Source organism: Zootoca vivipara, chromosome 2, assembly GCF_965207765.1.
Source record: "Zootoca vivipara chromosome 2, rZooViv2.hap1.1, whole genome shotgun sequence".
NCBI lineage: Eukaryota > Metazoa > Chordata > Lepidosauria > Squamata > Lacertidae > Zootoca > Zootoca vivipara.
This window is the reverse complement of record NC_142584.1, coordinates 45,801,516-45,820,762: the sequence shown is the minus strand read 5'-3', so window position 1 is coordinate 45,820,762 and position 19,247 is coordinate 45,801,516. Positions and strand designations below refer to the sequence as shown.

The window sequence follows — 19,247 nt, the reverse complement described above, 5'->3', positions numbered from 1 at the left end:
AGATGTCCAAAGCTGCTGAGGAGCATGGGTTTATGTAGGGCAGAGGCATCTGCTTCACTCTCATCCTCCTTCCATTGCTGACCCATGGTATGGTTATTGAACATGAGGCTACCAGCTTGCTGAAGCTAAGCAGGTCTAGGTCTTGCCAGTGTTGGAGATATCCAGGGAACCCTCAGTTGTGTGCCACCTCAGTGGTTCTATGATGGAAGGATGGTGGGATATAATTGTAAGATTCTCCCCCCCCCAATCCCAAACCTTCTCTAGCTGCTGTATGTCCCAACCAGTGGTTTGATGGGTTTGAGGTTTTCTAACCAATAGAAAAGGTTAAACCACAGAGCCTAGGGCTTGCCGATCAAAAGGTCGGCGGTTCGAATCCCCGCAACGGGGTGAGCTCCCATTGCTCGGTCCCTGCTCCTGCCAACCTAGCAGTTCGAAAGCATGTCAAAGTGCAAGTAGATCAATAGGTACTGCTCTGGCGGGAAGGAAAATGGCGTTTCCATGTGCTGCTCTGGTTTGCCAGAAGTGGCTTTGTCATGCTGGCCACATGACCTGGAAGCTGTACGCTGGCTCCCTCGGCCAATAGAGCGAGATGAGTCAGAGTCAGTCATGACTGGACCTAATGGTCAGGGGTCCCTTTACCTTCTTTACCTTTAACCAATAGAAAAGCTCTTAAATGTGAACAGAGGTAGAGAGATGTGACAAAGCTTAAATGATTGATCATGAAATCAGTGCTGGTTTACACATTTTGTCCTGTGACAACCGTCCCTGAATTCATTTTTAACTGCTGATCCATTTTACGTAGAGGTTTTGGGAGTTGAAGTGAAGCCAACGATGATAATAATGAGACTTCCCCGACTTCCAACTCTTTTATCATTGGATAATTATTATTTTGTTTGTTTGTTTGTTTGTTTGATATACCTCCCTTCATCATAAGATCTCAGGGTGATTCACAGAATAAAATGCAGGATAAAAACAAGTAAATAATTAAAAATAAAATAGCAAAATAATAACTCCCGCTTCCCACAGACACATTAAAAAAGCTGTAGAGTATTAATCAGCCCGGTTAAAGAGGAATGTTGAAAAGGCCTGGTTGAAGAGGAATGCTTTTGCCTGCTGCCCAAAAATATATAATGAAGGTGCCTGGTGAACCTCCCTGGGGAATGATTATATATATAATAGGAGGATATTTTATGGGTGTTCTTCATACTCATAAAGGAACATTGTGAGGTGTTCCCAGCCATACACAGCTGGACAGTGCCCCACACTACAGTATGGAAACCTCCTGTGTTGAATCTAGTGTTGCATATGCAGAGTTCCATTCATGCAGTGGGACTTTCCCCTGCCTCTCCTCTCTCCCTGCTTGCCTTCAAAATCTCCTCCAGAGTGGAGATGAGTGGAAAGTTCCATTGCACAAGTGGACATCTGCTGAATAGTAGTGTTGGACAGGACCCACTTGTAGAGAAGGGTGGATACATCAGCACAACAACTGGGAGATAAGAACCTTGGAATCTGGAGCTCTTGGCAGCTCTTGGCCACTGGGGAAGGCTGGGCTGATGTCCACTTTTTTCCTGGAGTAACAAGGGAGCTGGCAGTTCATCTGAAAATCAAGGGAAGAGAGAGCTTTTTCTTTTCTTTAAAAAAGCATAAATTAATACAATATTTAAATTCAGATGAAATCTGACATCTTTGATATGTGTCTTGTTAACAGCAGGAGATAATGAGTGGGATGAAATTGATTTTCAACTTTTTGAATTGTTCAGTAACGTATGACGGGTGAAAAAATGTAATTCATTTGTTTGGGAAGGTTATATCCCCCAAATTATGCCACTTTTAAATTTTTATTAAGACCAGTATTGGATGTGGGAGAGCAACAGTGTTCTAAATGACTGGCAGTCGTTAATATAATTACTCTTGCAGAAGGATGGAATGGTGAAGCAATTCAAACCTGTTTTTGTATCAGGGTTGGCTCACATGCTTGTAACATTCCTGTTTGTAGAAAGTCATGCTAAATTAAAACACACACACACACACGAAAAGCCCACATTTTACTCAAATATGCTTCACATTAAATGGCTAATGCAGCATGTTTATGGGTAAAGCTTCCTCCTAAGGAGCTAAGCTCTGAACTCACATGATTGGTGTTTATGTTAAGTAGGCATTCCATGCCATTGTAGTCTGTGTTTATGTTTCTATCTGAAATCACTGCATTCCACTGTTGTTGCCTCCTCCCAAAAAACTGCCTGTTATACCAATGGCCAAGACTTCAGCTTTGCATGTGTTGAATATATCACAAAGAAAAAAAAGTTTGCTACCATGCTTGCTCAGGACACAAGTCTCTAAACACATTTGTTCTCCATGTGTTGGGGAATAAGCCCTTATGCAACACAAAAATGAAGTGGATATTTTGCTCGAATGGTGGGCTAGGGGAAAAGCTCTTCCTAAGGTGACCCTACTCCCTGCCTTTGGAAGCCTTATGCAAATCTACTGCAGGCAATGGACTGTAGGTAGAAAGGTAAAGGCAAAGGACCCCTGACTGTGGGGTGCCGTGCTCATCTCATTTCAGGCCGGGGGAGCCAGCGTTTGTCCACAGACATGTTTCCAGGTCATGTGTCCAGCATGACTAAACTGCTTCTGGCACAATCGGACACCATGGCAAGTGCCGTAGTGCACGGAAACGCTGTTTACTTTGAGTAACCTCAAGGGAGGAGTGTTTCCAGCTACCCCACCCCCTATCGTTGGAAGCCTCAGTGCTGCCTGAACTGCTGATGCCAAAGGCACAGTGATCCTCTGGGGAAACTGAGGGAAGCCTTGACATTTGGTCAGACTGACTTGATGCTTGGCTAATTTACAGTGGACATCCAAGCAGTGGCTAGAACATCTAGGACCATGGTGAAATGGTTCATACTCCCTTGTTTTTTTTTCCTACTGCAAAGATGTGTAATGCTGCTACATTTATAGTATACAAATGTTGTTTTTGTATGCTGTTGCATTTGCCATTATGTTGCTGTTAGGAAATGGTCCTTGCAAATGCTGATTTGTGGTATATTGCTGTTGTCCTTGTTGCAAGACACTTTGAGCATAAGTGTGTGTGGGGGGGGGGGGGATTACGAAAATTAAGTGGTGATGAAATGCAGCCTTGGCCCTATTCCACCCAAGAACAGCCTGATGTCAAGCTGGTGGAGCCTTGTCCTACCCACTAATCAAAATACCAAGGAGCTAGGTGTGGATGATCAGATTTTTTTTAGTCTCAGAGGAGGAGTGTCCTTAAAGTCAGGGCTTTTCTAGAAAATACCTATTTTTATGGATAGAAACCTAAAACAGAAATCAATGGTTCAGTTATGAGACTTTCCCAGAAGGGAGAGAGATGGGGGGGCAGAGGGAAGAAGGGGTTGTTGGCAGGAACATCCAGAGCGGTGAGGTGGTGCCACACCATTGCCCTCCTGACAGCAGTGGTGCTACTGTTTTCCAGCATGGGGGGGGAGCCAGGTCAGCTTGGTGGGAAAGTTGGGGTTGTGTGGGCCAAGTGCACCGGTGGAAGTGCTGGATTGGCTCTGTCACTCTGTGAGCATGTCCTTGACCTCACAGCTGCACAGTCCTGCTCCTGGTTGTGGGGGTGAGTTGGTAACACAACTGTGCCGTCTAAATGCCGCTTGAACAAAAGTGGAGGGAGAAGGAGGATAGTTGCAGAATCACTGAAAGACAGGGAGGACAATCTGTCTTACAAATAGCTGAAAGGAAAGAAGACTATGGGGACAAACGGACTGGAGAGTATATAAGTGCAACTCAGGAGCACTAAGAGAAGGAAGGGCTGGTGTGTCCAAGCAGTTATAGGCTTGGGCATTGACTACTTTATTAAAGAAGGGATGGTTCTGGGTGGCTGCTGCCAAGACCCAAGCAAAGGGAAGTGGTCTTTGGCTTGATTTGCAAGGGAGGATGGGGGCTGGTGGTAACTGGCTTTTCTAGTGAGCTTAGCACTTCCTGTGTGGTGCCCTTCCTTTTAGGGCTCTCGGAAGTCAATCAATGGAGGTTCAGTGAGGCTTTGATTAGACTGCAACAGGGTGGAGGTAGGATGTTTCAGATGTTCTCTAACTGCTGTCTGGGAGCCCATAGTGCTGCCTGGCAAATTGGTGAGTTACCAAACTGAAGGGCCTTCTTCCACCAGCTGCATTAGCAGTGCATGGAGAATATGGTACATTGGTCTGGCTTCTGGGGTGCCTGATTTGATACCCTTGTTAATGTTCAATGTGCGGCTGGTGATGGGAAGCCACAGTAATGCAAAGTCTTCCAATAGACAGGGGTACTTTGTCCTTTTCCTGTTGCTAAGCTACCACTGTTAAAAGCCAGAATACATCCTGCTAGCCACACAGCTGAAGAAAAATTTAACTGCTCAGTCTCTCCCAAAGGGAGAGTGTAATGCCTGCTTCTTCATCCCCATCACAGAGGGCTACATTACTGCATCATTCATGAACCCTGAAGTACATTTCTTCCCCCACCCCCAACTCCTCTAACAGTGCCAACATAAATAAATCTGGTTTGTTGTTTGGATTGGAAAAAATCGTAATGAAAGCTGTTATGGCCAGAAGGTCATGTGCCAGTTTTTCATTGCCCATAGCTTAGCAATAACAGTGTTAAACATTAAACACTCTTTAAAAAATAAAAATAAAAGAGTACCATAGATATTTATGATGACAGGGTCATTATTTGGATCGGTAACTTGGCTTGGTTTTTGAGTAGGCCAAATTTCTGTGCTCTGGGTAGTGGTTTTGGGTGTGGCACCTCTTTCCCTTTATGTTGGGCCATTTTCAGGCAGTTGACAGGTGTCTCTGCTGTTCTTCATCTTGTGTCATATGGCTATTCTCTTAGTTCAGGGGAGGGGAAGGTAAGCTCTCTGTGGTGTCCTAGCAACCAATGACATGTTAAACTATATATAGCTGAAAAATGTGCCCTGTGATTACTTGGAAACCACAAAATGCTTGTTTCTCCCTTGAAATGGCCAAGATCTAAGTACCTCAATGGTGGTTGTTGGTAGCTGGCGGTAGAAAACCGAGCCTACAGAAATGAACTGGTTTTTGGCTTGTTGAATTGATGGGCTGGTCCTTGTAGGCTTCTGTCTGGAGACCTCTGGAGAATCACAGCACCTGCTGTGGCTGCAGAGATCGGTAACTTGTAACTGCTGCCTCCTGTGCTGTTTTTGCTGCATTAGCAGCACCAAAGTGACCTCTCCAGGGTGCAAGCCAGGGCACTGTGTATGGAGGTCCTGGGGTGCCCAGACAATGCATTTGGCACCAGCTTGGCTGTAGGAGTTGGCTAAAGGAGGCATAAAAGGGTGGACCTTGAGGTTATAAATATTAAGTTTTGGCAGGGTATAGCAATAGTTTTTCCAAAGTTCAAGAATTGGTTATTATTATTATTATTATTATTATACAATTGAGTTTGAAAAGCTGGGTTCTTTTTTGCGGGCAGGTTGTGTGTGTATATCAGGTTTTACTTTGAATGGACTCTTGTAATACTCCAGTGTCTTTAAAAGGCACATTTGAAGTGGAATTTGGCTGCTGCATGTACTTAACATTAAGAGCTACTTATAATGAAGAAAAGCTGCTCATCGTAAAGGCTAATGGTCAGGAATGTGTACCCTCTTCATGTTGTGTTAGACAAAGTGAACTGAATAGACACATCTGTACTTTCGATGACTGAATCCACTAGTTCTTCTACATTTGCCCCAGGAATCATTTAAAATCCAGCCGCTGAGCTCATATTATGCCTGTAGGGGTTTTCCCTTTAAATTGGTTGGCTGTAAGCAGTCTCTCTTCTGGTCTGCTTTGCATGGTCCACACTCATCCAAATCAGACCCAAGCCTATTGGGCCTCCCATCAGGGAACTTGGAGGAAATGTAGCCAAGGCAGGCTTGGAAGCTGCTTTTGGCTGCACTGCCCCCACAAAGGTTTTTGTTCCTTCCCCATCCCTGTACAAATGCTTCTAATGCCAGCTTTTGCTGGTGGGAGGAACACAAAGGGTGTGACTATAGCTGGGCACAATCCACCATTAGTGTGGAACAGTCTAATCTGGTTTGAGCTTTTGTTGGCTCTCATCTGTCTACTGTATTATTGAGGCAAGACACTGGTCCAGCACCTCCACTGCCACACCTGCAGATGTAAAGGAGAAATAGAGCTGTGTGTCATGAAAACATACTCCAAACCCCTCCGGATGACCCCACTCAGCAGTTTCATGTAGATGTCAAACAGTATAGGGAATGTGAAGGTCAGTTTGCCTAATAGGTAATTACTTCAGTATAAACCTACTGAGGTGAGGAAAGACCTTCTAGACATTGAGAGAACTTCTTTTACTTGGAACTGTTCTATTGAAGTCAATTATGAGGATTGGCTGTTGTTTTGTAAGAAATAAGCTCTTGATTGTTTTAGTAAAAAATGATCAAGATTAAACCTAAGTTGGAGTTTATGGAATTCAAAACTATAGGGACGGAGGTTGCTAACAGGTACAATGGAAGAACACAGCCAATAGTATATGTTGTAGGAGGTAACAATTGTTGCCCTATTTGCTGAGAGAGAAGCAGGGCCACAGGTCATGCAGCTTATGAATGTATGAGTCTCATTTCATAATTGTTTTTTGGAATGCTAATACAAATGTTAATGTTTCCTGGCTATTCAAAGTTGCTTTTACTGGAAATAGCTGGCATTCTAAAGATACAGAAATAGCAATTCTAGCACATTAAGTGTTGATAAATTGTTAAACTCATTATTTACAGTTCCATTTAAAAGGGAAAATTTTCTAACCCATGTAATTATTGAGTAATTTGTGCTTCAGCAGTTTGTTGCATACACTTTATTGCAATAATGTGGTAAAGTGTACTGAGCTTGAAGAACTGGGCTTGAAGAACGGAGAATGGAAAGAGGTATTTTGATATCTGTCATTGAATCCAGTGATGCTTTTTCACTCAGTCTTTGATATAGCAGAAGATTCTGCTAAGAGAGGAGGAAGGAAGTCAACTGTTTCCCTCCCCCAATCTGTTCCTGGGGGTAGGGAGGAATCTCCAGAACTGCTCTCTAGAAGGTGCTGAGAGAAGCTGCAGGGAGAAAGGGGAAATTGGTGAGAAATCACATTCCCTCTTCTCTTATTAGTGGAGACCAACACTAGGTCAAAGAATATTCCATGAATTGAAGGGCACCACTGGATACAGCCCCAAGTGTCTTTCTTAGTAAGAAAATTTCCTTTGAACCATCTGTTCAGAAACTGATACCACTCTCATGTTGTCCCCTGCAACTGTGATGTAAAATGAGGATGCAAAACTCAGGTAAATGGAAATTACACGGTCTGTTAATGGTGTAACATGCTTTAACTGCAGAATATCCCTTCTCAACATGTTACCTTCTTGCCTCATAACTGCTTCTTCACCTTCTTTTAAAGATGACAACTTGCTGATGGCCACCTGTGCATATTTTGCTTAGCAGATATCGGTAAAATTTATTACCATGTGTTTGAAGGATACCGCATTTGAGCAGTAATATGTCAGTAATATCTCTTCTCTCATATACTGAATTAAATACATAATAATACTCCGCCTTTGAAAATGATCTTCTGCTCTGCACACATTTTGTTGAACAACTTGACTAAGTTGCACTTCCTCACTGCTTTCTAAAATTCTGCACATATCTCTAACATTGCTCCTTCTATACTTACTATTACTATGAGTTGTTTGTAACTTTCATTGTGCTTTTGAAACGCCTTCTCTATTCAATCTGCACCATATATTTATGTTAACATTTTGGTCTCATTTTTGGCATCTACAGCTAGCAGTGTTTTTACAGCTGCTTTAGTGATAATTGTGTTTTGGTTTAACTTTCTTCTCATTAACAACAATCTGTTTCCCCACAACTGCAATAGCGAAGGGAAACATCAACAATGTAGGCATATATGTACTCTTTTGTTGTAACTTGTTCCTGCATCACTACTAATGGAAACACTCAACTTTTTGGCGAGTCAAGGTGTTGATAGTGGTGTACAGAGCCCTAAGTAGCTCAGGGCCTGAGTACCTTCCTCAATACCTCCTGACTCTTGCTCTGAGATCAGTGAGGAAGGCCCTGCTCATGGTCCCATCAATTGGCATTGGCCAATGTACTGTGACTGAAAACTGAGACTTCTCAGTACGTAGTAGTTGCATGGTTATGGAGCTCCTTCCCTGAAGATGGGGTACTTGGGGAAGGGCCTTCATTGTTATAGGTAGATAGAACCATTCCTTTACAACAGACATCCAGTATCTTCTAACATCTGTCTTGGTGCTAGTTTTTCAAACTTAATACTGTGATTGTGATAGTATATTTTACACGTTGATAAAAATGCCTTTAATTTTTTCCCCATTTTCTTGGTCATTACCAAAAAATCCACTTTTTCAAATTTGCAGTTATAGTAAAACTGGCTATTTCCATGAACTGTCAGTCCTGTAACATTGAAATTAGGATTTAGCACCTGGTTTTCAATGTATAACGTAAGGTGGGTTCCACTAATTCACACAAACGATTAATCTGTTTTTTCACCTCCCCTTAAATAGCCCAGTAAAAGTTCAGTTAAGTTCCAAGTACATTTTGTGTTCTTGAGAGAACTGTAACCAGCAGAGGGCAGTATGAGGCATTCTCTAGCCCAGTGGTTGTCTCAATATGTATGTCTTGAATGTAAGATTAAGGAGGTCCAGATGGATTGTTGTCAGGTGACATACAGGTCTTCATATTGAGCCCGTTTCTTATGTTAAGATAAAGTTAAGAGGGAAGTGCCAGGTTGACCAGATACCACCTCTTGACTGTTGCATTATTTCAGCTGAAACATGTGACTCTAATCTACTGCTGAAGCTAAGTGGATCTGGCCTGGGCAGAAGACCATCTGGGAGCCATATGTGGCTGTTCATAGCTCTATGAAGGCAAAACTGGTACAACTGTAATAAATAAATAAATAAATAAAGGCATAATTAAAGCAGCTGTGTCCCCATTTGTGGGAATACCTCCCCCAAAAGCTCTCAGAGGGTCTTCTTCCTCTCTTAGAACTACAGATTTGAGGCAGGAAACCAAGTACATATGGTGACACCAAGCAACAGAGAAGCGTTATTAGAGCAGTGGGGATGCGGTGGTGGGGTGGGGGTGGGATATACTTTTTACTGATCTGAAAAAATTACCAAGATCCCATCTGTACTATACATTGAAAGCAGTATCATACCACTTTAAACAGTAATGGCCTCCTCAAAATAATGATGGGAACTATGGTTTAAGAGCCCTGAGAGTTGTTAGGAGATCCCAGGGAATTCTTGGAATTGTAGCTCTATGAGGAGAATAGGATTCTCCTAACAACTCTTGGTATCCTTCCCAGGATTTTGGGGGGTGAGCCATGACTGTTTTAAGTGGGATGGTACTGCTTTAAATGTATAGTGCAGATGGCAGCCAAATATATTTGAAGGCTTAAAATTCTAAGAAGATTTGGTAGGGTAGGAGGGTGCGATTAGGAGTGAGAGAAGAAGTTAAAGTTAACTGCAGGCTGAGGGCAGTAAAGATAACTAGCTTTTAACTGCAGCAGCAGACCACAAATAGCAAGTTGTGGCACAGTTAATTGGCAAGTTTGTGGGACCCAGGAAAAGTTAAAACTCTAGGTTGGCCAAGAAAATTATTTGTTCAGTGCCATTTTTTTTTGTATCAAACGTAAAGTGTGGGATGATTCTTTCCTTCTTGAGGCTTTTTCTACCTGTGTCCTCTTTTCCCTGTTCTATACTGGAAAGTGAGTGGTGTGAAGAAAGAGACTTATAGAGGAACAATTTACCTCACACCTTGGACTTTTTGCCTAACCCAGGGGTTCCCAACAAAATTTTCTCGAGGACCCCTCATCGAGCCGCTATTGTGACAAGGACCCCCATTAATTCCTAATCCTAAAATTAAAAAGTGAGAGCCCAATTAAGAGTCTTTTTATATTTATACGTTTTTTACAGTTACAACAGAGTACTCCATCAGTATACAGTTAGTTTTAATTTTCAGTTCTTAATGAGATGAACCACTTTTTAACCAACGGTCCATTTTTAACTATGCGAACTGTAGCTTCCGCGAAAAACAACGCTTTGTTTACAAACACTACTGTTTTGCAAAGAGGCAGCGCGCGCCAGGGAGGAGGGAGGGGAATGGAGAAGACAGGGTACCTGCACAGTAGCACACAAATGAAGCCGACGCGCGCAAAGCATCTTGGGGAGGTGAGCATTAGTAGAATGCGTGCGCTGCCTCTTTGCAAAACAGTAGTGTTTGTAAAGCGCCACCTAACGGCATACAGCAGAACTACTGCCTCTATCTAATTCTAGTTTTGCGCTAGACTCTGCTCATGCAGGAAGCGGCCAAAACAAAAAATCTGCTATCATACGAAATATATTTAATATATTTTTTAGCATCTTGCGGACCCCTCTGGCATAGCTCGCGGACCCCTGGGGGTCCCCGGACCACCTGTTGGGAACCACTGGCCTAACCTATTGAGGTAAAGTGGGGGATTATGATCTCCCCAAGGAATTTTCTAGATTAGGCCGCAGCTCCTGGAATTCTGCTATACCAGATAAGACACCTGTATGGCCTGTTGCATTGACTATGGTCATACTCAATTTACATATCACATTTTAGGTCTGTGCTCAGAGCAGTTCACACAAGAAACAAAAACAATCTAAATACAGTGGTACAGTAACAATACATAGTATAAAAAAGTACTGTATACCTGAAAACATAACACTAAAAACCCGAACCATTAACAGTTCATTTGGCATACATCAAAATGTCACCAATCAAGTTCACCAATATAGCAAGTAAAATTATATTATAACTTCACACCCAAACAAAGTAAAATTAATACATAGTAATCCCCACCCTTTTATGCTTCAACCCAAAGACAAGAAAATCCCCTCAGAGTTCTGGAAACTTCTATCACAAAGGCTCCCAGGGGCTAGAGTGTGGTACAAGGTACACAGAAACAACAATTTCCTGATATGCAGGCAATTGTGAAGGAAACAGTAGGAAGTTTTAACGTATTTGTGGATGGCTGATGGAACAAGTCACATAGCTAAAGGGTGTGGTGTAAAACGAAGGTGTGGGAGGGGACAGAGTTAATGGTGGAGGTGGGTATTTCAGTGCAGCTAAGTGGTGCTATAAGAAGGCTTCAGATTTCAGAGGGTAGTGATAGGTAACAAAGTTGAAAATATGGAGAAGTGTTTAAGGAGGAGAACAGTTGACTACCAGGCTGGAAAAGGAAGAGGCTGCCAAAATACTGTTTTGTTGCTTTCTCTTAAAGCTCAATGAAACATGAGTACTTTGTATACGCAAATTGCTACTGAATGTTTAATAATAGGCCTTTCACTGTGTTGGCCTGTAGGGTTGCCAAGTCTCTCTCTCCTCACAGGGCCAGCGGGCCAGGGAGATGAGCCAGTTAGTTCAAGGATGTTGCCTGTTTGAGCAGGAAGTGGATATTGGTTGTACATTGTGATTTTTTATAAATATATTTTAAGTTTACTGCAAACAGATCTCAAATGGAGGATTGATGGACTCATTTGCATGCGTTTCCAAAGCATATGTTTTATGTCTTTGTTAGCATTTGCTTCTTAAGTTCTTGCTTTTACAGGACAGAAAGTAAATAAAAATACTTAGATTGAAAGTGTATGCTGGGAAAAGTTTAAACTCACAAGTACTGTAAGTATCCTTGTGGGTGTGGGTAGGAAAGACTGAGGGTGGGCCTTGTAGAAAATAGGTTTCTCTCTTGTTCCAGCTCCTTTACATTAACATCATCCTTATCATTGGCTAAAGAGGCTGAACTGAGTTGGAATCTACAGGTTTCCCACCTATGTAAAAAATTCAGGGCACCTGAATACCTGACAATCCAGTTAATGATGGCTTTAAACAAATGAAAATTCACAAGAGAGAAGGGGCCTAGAATGCCATATCTGAAGGATAAAATTCCATTGGAACAATTGACTCCATGTTTGAAAAAAAATTAAATATACCATGTCATGCCAATCAGGCTCACGGACTTGCTAAAATTAATCAAAAGTTGTACATTAAGGCTATAATTCTGCGGGTGGTTAACTGGGATTAACCTTGACTAGCATACTGGAACTTCTCAATAAACATGTTTAGGATTAAATTTTATCTTTTTTATTATGTGCCCATTTTATGTTTTAGTATTTACAAGCAGCAAGGTAATATGTTTGTTTATCTATGGGATGGAATATTAATTTAAAAATTACACATAGATTAAAAATCCATTACCATGAGCGTCATGAAGTACTGATTCTACAAGTGGAGATATGACAGACACTGTTTAAACTGAAGCAGAAAATGTGAAGAAAACAAATTGTGCATCAAGGAAATTTAGATTCTGATACAAATCAGTTTAAAATCTGTACATAAAATTTTGTATGCATGTTGTCAAGTAGCATCTTTATTCATGATTAGTTTTTATGATGCAGATTTTATAATAATACAGGGACAGGAAAAATGCATTGTTATGTAATAGACAACAAGACTGCAGTGTGTAATATTAGATAGGGAAAGCTAATATTTGAAACTATCATGATATAATAAAATAATAATAATAATAATAATTTTTTATTTGTACCCCGCCCATCTGGCTGAGTCTCCCCAGCCACTCTGGGCGGCTTCCAATTGAATATCAAAACAATACAGCAATAACACAATTACAAAAGTCAGAAACAATACATAAACCACATCAAAAAATACACAACCGAATGGAAAACAGTTTTGACATAAATCAAAATCTAAAACTAAGAATACATCCTTAATACAGTTTAACATAACATAGGTAAAAAATAACAGGAATTTAAACAAAAAAACAAAACAAAATGGAGCCCTCTCTGCCCAGCAGCAGCGGCGGCAACAGTCCTTTATAAAGCCCATCAGGCCCCACCCTAGGCCAGGTGGTGAGTGGCAGCACTGGGGCCTTCAGACGCTGAGCAGGGGAGTCCTCCTGGCTGGTAGCAGCATCAGCATCAGCAGTGCTTATAGGCCTCAGCCCCCGCCCTGTGCCAGGTGGTGAGTGGCAGGACTGGGGCCTTCAGGCGCTGAGCAGGGGAGTCCCTCCTGGCTTATATCCTGGATTTTGCTTTTTAAAAGCATACATGGAAATCTCAGTGTTAACACCAAGAGAGTTTTTTTAATTGCACTGCCTATACATTAAAATAAATATAAAATGTCAAATTATGCAAAATTCCATGTGTGCCGGTATTTAGAAAAGTATTACTCTTCTCAATCGTATAGGCAACCATGCACTACCAATTTGCTCTCCCTGGAAACCAGACATGCTTCTCTGCAGAACGGACCATTACTAGTTCGGTGTGATAGTGACATTTAAATTTGGTTCAGCTCCGGCTCAGTGCTGGAAAAAGTATTATTATTATTTTGGCTTGCAACAATGCCCTGACTTTCATATAGTTAATTAACTTCAGTTGAGTAGCCATCTGGGGTTGTTCTGGAAAAGACTGATAGAGCCAACACTGGAGTTGTGAAAAGGGAAATACAGTAATAGCTCTAGTAGTAGTATTGCCTGCAGCAAGCTGCTGACATTATTCAAGTACCAATTGGTCTTGTCTGGCACACCAGTCTTTACAAACTTGCTAAATGCCTTATGGCATGAATAAATTAATCTTGTCTTCGTAGGTGCGCTCTCTCCCTCTCAGAGAGATAGTTATTTCTTAAATTGTTGAAATGCCTAGCAGGTGCTTTTGTCAAACATGAATTTACTTTTTCTTTTGCAGTGACTTAGACAGAAACAACATTACAAGGATTACAAAGGTGGACTTTGCTGGGCTTAAGAATCTTCGTGTTCTGTGAGTATGGGGGGGTCTCCCTAAAGCAGTTCCTCTCTTTTTTTAGTATTCAGCAGCTATCTACCACAAGCAATAAATTTCCCAGTGTGTTGTCAGTCTTCAAGCTGATACACAGCTATGCTGCATACACTGTATTGCATTTATATGCTAAAAGTACACTTTTCAAAGGTACAATGTCAGGCACATTGTACTTTCCACACTTGATTTTGATAAGCCTATTGTATTGTTTCGTTGCTTGTAAATTGACTTTACTAAATTAGTAAGCAGGAAGTTCTGTAGAGTTCTGTAGGATATTGACTTAGGCAGTGCAGTCCTAAATAGTAAAAGCCAGCTTAGTTCAGTGAGTTCACACCCAGAAAAGTGTGAATTGCAATACTGCCTAAGTGACATTTCATAAGTGACATCAACAGAAAAACAACAACAGACAATGGTCTGGTTTATTGAAGTTATGCTGTGGTAGAAATATCTGTGTGGAAATGTGTTAGCAAACTATTAAATGCTCACTAATAAAATGTGTGATTTTAACAAGCCCCCCCCCCTTGGGCAAAATAGGGTTAGTCAAATAAGTCATGTTGAACTCAGCTGAATTATGGTATTTAGAATTGCAGCCTGAGGCCAAGTTTGTACATGGCTCTTAGTCACTCAGAGACCGCAGTAATAACTTGCATGCATGAAAGAGACATTACAGATCTAACACAGACAGATATAAATCAGCTGATAGCTCTTATATAGAGTTTTTCAATTGGTATGGTTTTCTGTTAACTTGATAACTATGCTTCAAGCCTAATTAACACTTGATGCACATGTCAGTCAGTAACTAAGTAGTGCTGATGATTACTACACCCGATACCGCATAATCCAGGCATCCCCAAACTTCGGCCCTCCAGATGTTTTGGGCTACAATTCCCATCATCCCTGACCACTGGTCCTGTTAGCTAGGGATCATGGGAATTGTAGGCCAAAACATCTGGAGGGCCGCAGTTTGGGGATGCCTGGCATAATCCTATACTGTATATGTTTACTCATAAGCAAGTTCTACTGTGTTCATTGTGGTCTATTTCTGGGTAATGCATAGGATTGCAACCTTTTTAACCTATTACTGTCTTCTACCAAACATATAAGTTGACCCAAGGAATTTTGTCACCGCCCTTCCCCTATGCCACATCTAATTTCTATGCCTTTATTAGTCAGTGGTTATTCTCATATGATAGATAAGAAAAGAAACTAATGGATAAACTCATTTTTAAGTAGGAGGAATTATTTTCATTTAGGGAGGTATGAGTTGGTATCTTCTCTGTTTCCCTAGTTAATATGACTGGTTTTTAGATTGCTTAATAGTTCTGTTTTAATGTGAATGTTTTGCAACATTGTATTTTAGTGGTTTGCTATTCACTGCCTTGAGATCCTTTTGGGATGAAAGCTAGCTGAAGATAATAAACATTTGTTTTGCCAATGTTCCTGTTTTTCGTGATATGTATAGGGTGTAAAAATGATGCATGAGACACTGAACTACCTTTGTAACCCAAGAAAATCCTTAATAAAATATTTTTTTAAAAAATAAACATTTGTTTTGGAGAGAGTGGGAAGCTAACCTTTGTAAAAAAATTTTTTACAAAGGCAATTTGAGTAATTTGAAGATTGCTTATACTTTTAACATCAACAAATATCTTTTTTCCCCAAAATAGGCATTTGGAAGAGAATCTAATTAGTGTAATAGAACGTGGAGCATTTCAGGATCTAAAGCAACTCGAACGGCTGTAAGTATTCTCTCTTGCTAAACCATCTAAATTGTACAGTTGAGAGATGGTAAAGCTATCTTGATGTGATGGAGGGTGGGGTAGGGGTGACATATCACATACAGTGGTACCTTGGTTTATGAACTTAATCCGTTCCGGAAGTCCGTTCTTAAACCGAAACCGTTCTTAAACTGAGGCATGCTTTCCCTAATGAGGCCTCCCACCACCGGTGCTCTTCCACCATTCGGATTCCATTATTAGACCCAGGTAAAGTTCTCAAACCGGGACACTACTTCCAGTTTTGTGGAGTTCATAAACCGAATCGTTCTTAAACAGGACTGTTCTTAAACCGAGGTACCACTGTACATGTTAACATAGCAGCTGTCCACTCTGGGGCGTGGGTAAATGGTTTGAGCCTGAGGATGGAATATATTCAAGCTGTTAAAACTGTATAAGCAAGTTATGATTTCTATTTTGTGATCTATGAAAAACACTGAATAAAAATCATAATAGTGCCACCAGTTTGCATGACATTTTACAGAGTACAAAAGAACAGTTTCTTACAAGAATCTTACAATCTAAAATTCAACACAGGGGAATCAACAGAGTTCAATAATACAGATATTTCAGTTGCACATGCTTTGACTGAGTTACATGCTGAGTTCCTGAAGGGCATAGGCATCCTAGAATTGTAGAGCTGGAAAGATCCCAAAGTGTCATCTAGCCCAATCTACTGCGATGCATGAACCACAGCTAAATAATCCCTGACAGATGACCATCCAACCCTGCTTAAAAACCTCCAATGAAGGAGAGTCCACCACCTTCTGAGGTAGTTTGTTCCACTGTCAAACTACAGCTCTTACTTTCATAAATTCATTACTAACGTTTAGTTGGAATCGCTTTTTATGTAATTTTAATCCATTGGCTCAGACCCTGCCCTCTGGAGCAGCAGAAAAGAAGCTTGTGCCATCTTCTGTGTGAAAGCCCTTCAGATATTTGAAGATGGATATCATATCACCTCTTCCTAGGCTAAACATAACCAACTCCATCAGCTGTTCCTTAAGAAGTAGGGAGGTTAATACAAAGGTGAGCTTTAAGGAGAGATTCGAAGTTGTTCTGCCAGACAGTTCTAAGTATACATGGCAGAAAGGGAGAATGGATGGAAATCTTTGGGTAATGGAAGAAGCTGGAGAAGGAAATCCAATACACAGTGATATATCAGGCTATATAAGGGTGGAGAGATGGTCAGGGAAGATGTGTAGGACTTTGAAAATAAAGGCAAAGCAGGTTGTGCTAGATCCAGGAATCGACAGGAAGCCAGTGCATAGGGATTCAAAGTGATTAGATGGCCAGGGAATGAATGATTTTGGCAGCAGAGTGCTGGATATATGTGAGGGTATAAAGTTGAGAAAACAGAAGACCAGAGAGGAGAAGACTGCATAAGCTGAGATAATAGATGAGCAGGGCATGAATGAGAGTTCTTGCCAAGGTGACAGAGAGAAAGGGCTGAATTTCTGCAAACTTGTAAATGGAGAAGTAACATGGTTTGGCTGCGACAGAGTAGAGAGTTCATTCAGTGGATAAGGAAAGTGTATAGGAAGAAGAGGTCTGAGGAGAAAAGTTGAGAAGTAGGACATTCCCCTCCCCCAATTCATGCACAATATCTTAAACCTTGCATCTTAATATAGTGAGAAAGCTGTGGGGTGTAGTTGTAGTGGTTCTTTTCATCAGAGAAGACAGATAGGTGCCATGTGCTGATATGGTCAGAGTTCAGACTGGCTTATGGTGTTCAATTTCCATTACTGAAAATCTGCAGTTGGCAGCTGAATACCAAAAGGCAGTGTAGGCTCAGCTTAGCAATGTGGTGAATAACACCATCTGGCTCAAACTCCAGTAGCATACCCTGAGAAAGCCCACAGTTGCCAAGGCTCAAATGGTTGTGTAAATGAGCTCTAATAGAAAGTGGCCAATCAGTGCAAGTGCTCACATGTCATGGAAAGTGTGACATAATTTGCCGTAGGCTGAATGGGATTGCCTTTTCACTAATGCAGTTTGCAGAGTTCAGTATTGAACATTAGGCTGCATTTTAAAAACAGGTTTTATTCATACAATTTCCTTTTTACTCTTGTTGAAAATATTTAATTACACTTGTAGTTTGATCTGTTATATTAGATGAAAAAATATTATTAGCCCTTTTTAATAAAGTAGCTGTTATGACAGCTAGACGAACTCTGGCCAAATAGTCATTAATATTGCAATAAAATATCACTGGAAATAATGCTTGTTTCATTTGTGGTTATTCAAAAGGCATGAAACTTTGATGCCAAATGAATGTTGTTTTAATAGTATTTCACTTGCCGGCACATCAAAGTAGAGCTAAAACTACAAACTAAAAATATAGACATTTTTCTTTGAAATTTATTGCTTGTTATGGTTCCTGCATGTAAATTTTGAATATATGAAAAGGTCTATAGATTGTATTCAGGCCAAAAACACACTTGTTGACAGCTTTCAAGTTACGTTGCTTTGATGATTTATGCTTCCTAAAAACTGTAACTTAGATTAAGCATTTGGATGCATATAAGTTCTCAAACCATAATGCAATGATTTACTTTAATAGACAGCAAAATACTTAGGGTGGTTGAAATTACTAAGTGCAAATAAAATGTGGCCTTGGAAAAGGTTGCACCATAGGAAAACTGCTGTTCAGTCAGAGGTGGCGGTGGGCGGCTGCTCTGAAATCAGTTATGTCCAGTACTGTGTAGGCAAGTATAGTAGAGCTTCACAATTGTAGAGATGTGAATAGCTGAAAACTTGTTATTCTCATTAAAGGAGAAGGGCCAGTTTAAAAGAAAAGTCTATTATAGGCTGTAAAAAAATCAATATATTATTGGCACCATGTAGTGTACATAGTGCAGGTTGTTGATTTGGGTGCTTAGTTCATGTGTTGTAATGTATTTTGTACACATGGAAATTAACTTCCACCCCCAGTCTTCCAGAAGAAAGATGTATTGCAGTGTAAGCCAATTCTGTATATTGGGGAAGATTTAGTTACAGAATCCCATTTTCATGTTTCAGATAAATTCTTTTGACTGTTTTGAGCTGCTTTCATTTGAGATGACTGCACTGGAAATGGACAGTTCATTTTTTTATGCGATATTTACAGGGAGAGGAGGGTGGGAGATAAATTTGGGCTACATCAAAGTATATTTTTCTCATTCAAAAGGAATGTTCTGAAATTCTTTGTGAATAGTTTCCTGATTAGCGGGTAAAAAGTTGATGAATTGGGGTAAATAAATGTTTGTTCAGATGTTTCATATTACTTAGGTCATGTTGGATTTATGCTTCAGGAGAACAATTCTTTTAAGATTCAAATTTTATCCTGTGGCTGATACAGACTAAAACTAAGTACAGTGGATGAAGATTGCTTGTGTAACATTCAGTTAACTGAAGACTAGTTCTGATTTAGCCTCTTTCTCTATGAGAGTGCTTTTGGAAATATTGTTATGGAAGTATAAATACAAACTGTTAAGGCTTTGATTGTATTTGGATCCATGAACTGTATTTGAGAAGTCTGCTACCTTTTCCTGTCAGATCGCTATGGGGAGGAGGGGGCTCCAATTCCCAACATAGGAATAGTTGATATACAATAG

General features: G+C 40.7%; 1 protein-coding gene across 2 annotated transcripts in view; it reads left to right on the top strand.

Moving 5' to 3' along the window:
* Nucleotides 1-19,247, top strand: part of SLIT3 (slit guidance ligand 3) — a 409,547-nt gene that overhangs the window by 18,134 nt on the left and 372,166 nt on the right. For both annotated transcript variants that reach the window (XM_035105175.3, XM_035105174.3), the window contains exons 2-3: nucleotides 13,787-13,858; nucleotides 15,544-15,615. In XM_035105175.3, coding sequence (XP_034961066.1) covers nucleotides 13,787-13,858; nucleotides 15,544-15,615 — 144 coding nt within the window. The remainder of the gene's footprint in view (nucleotides 1-13,786; nucleotides 13,859-15,543; nucleotides 15,616-19,247) is intronic.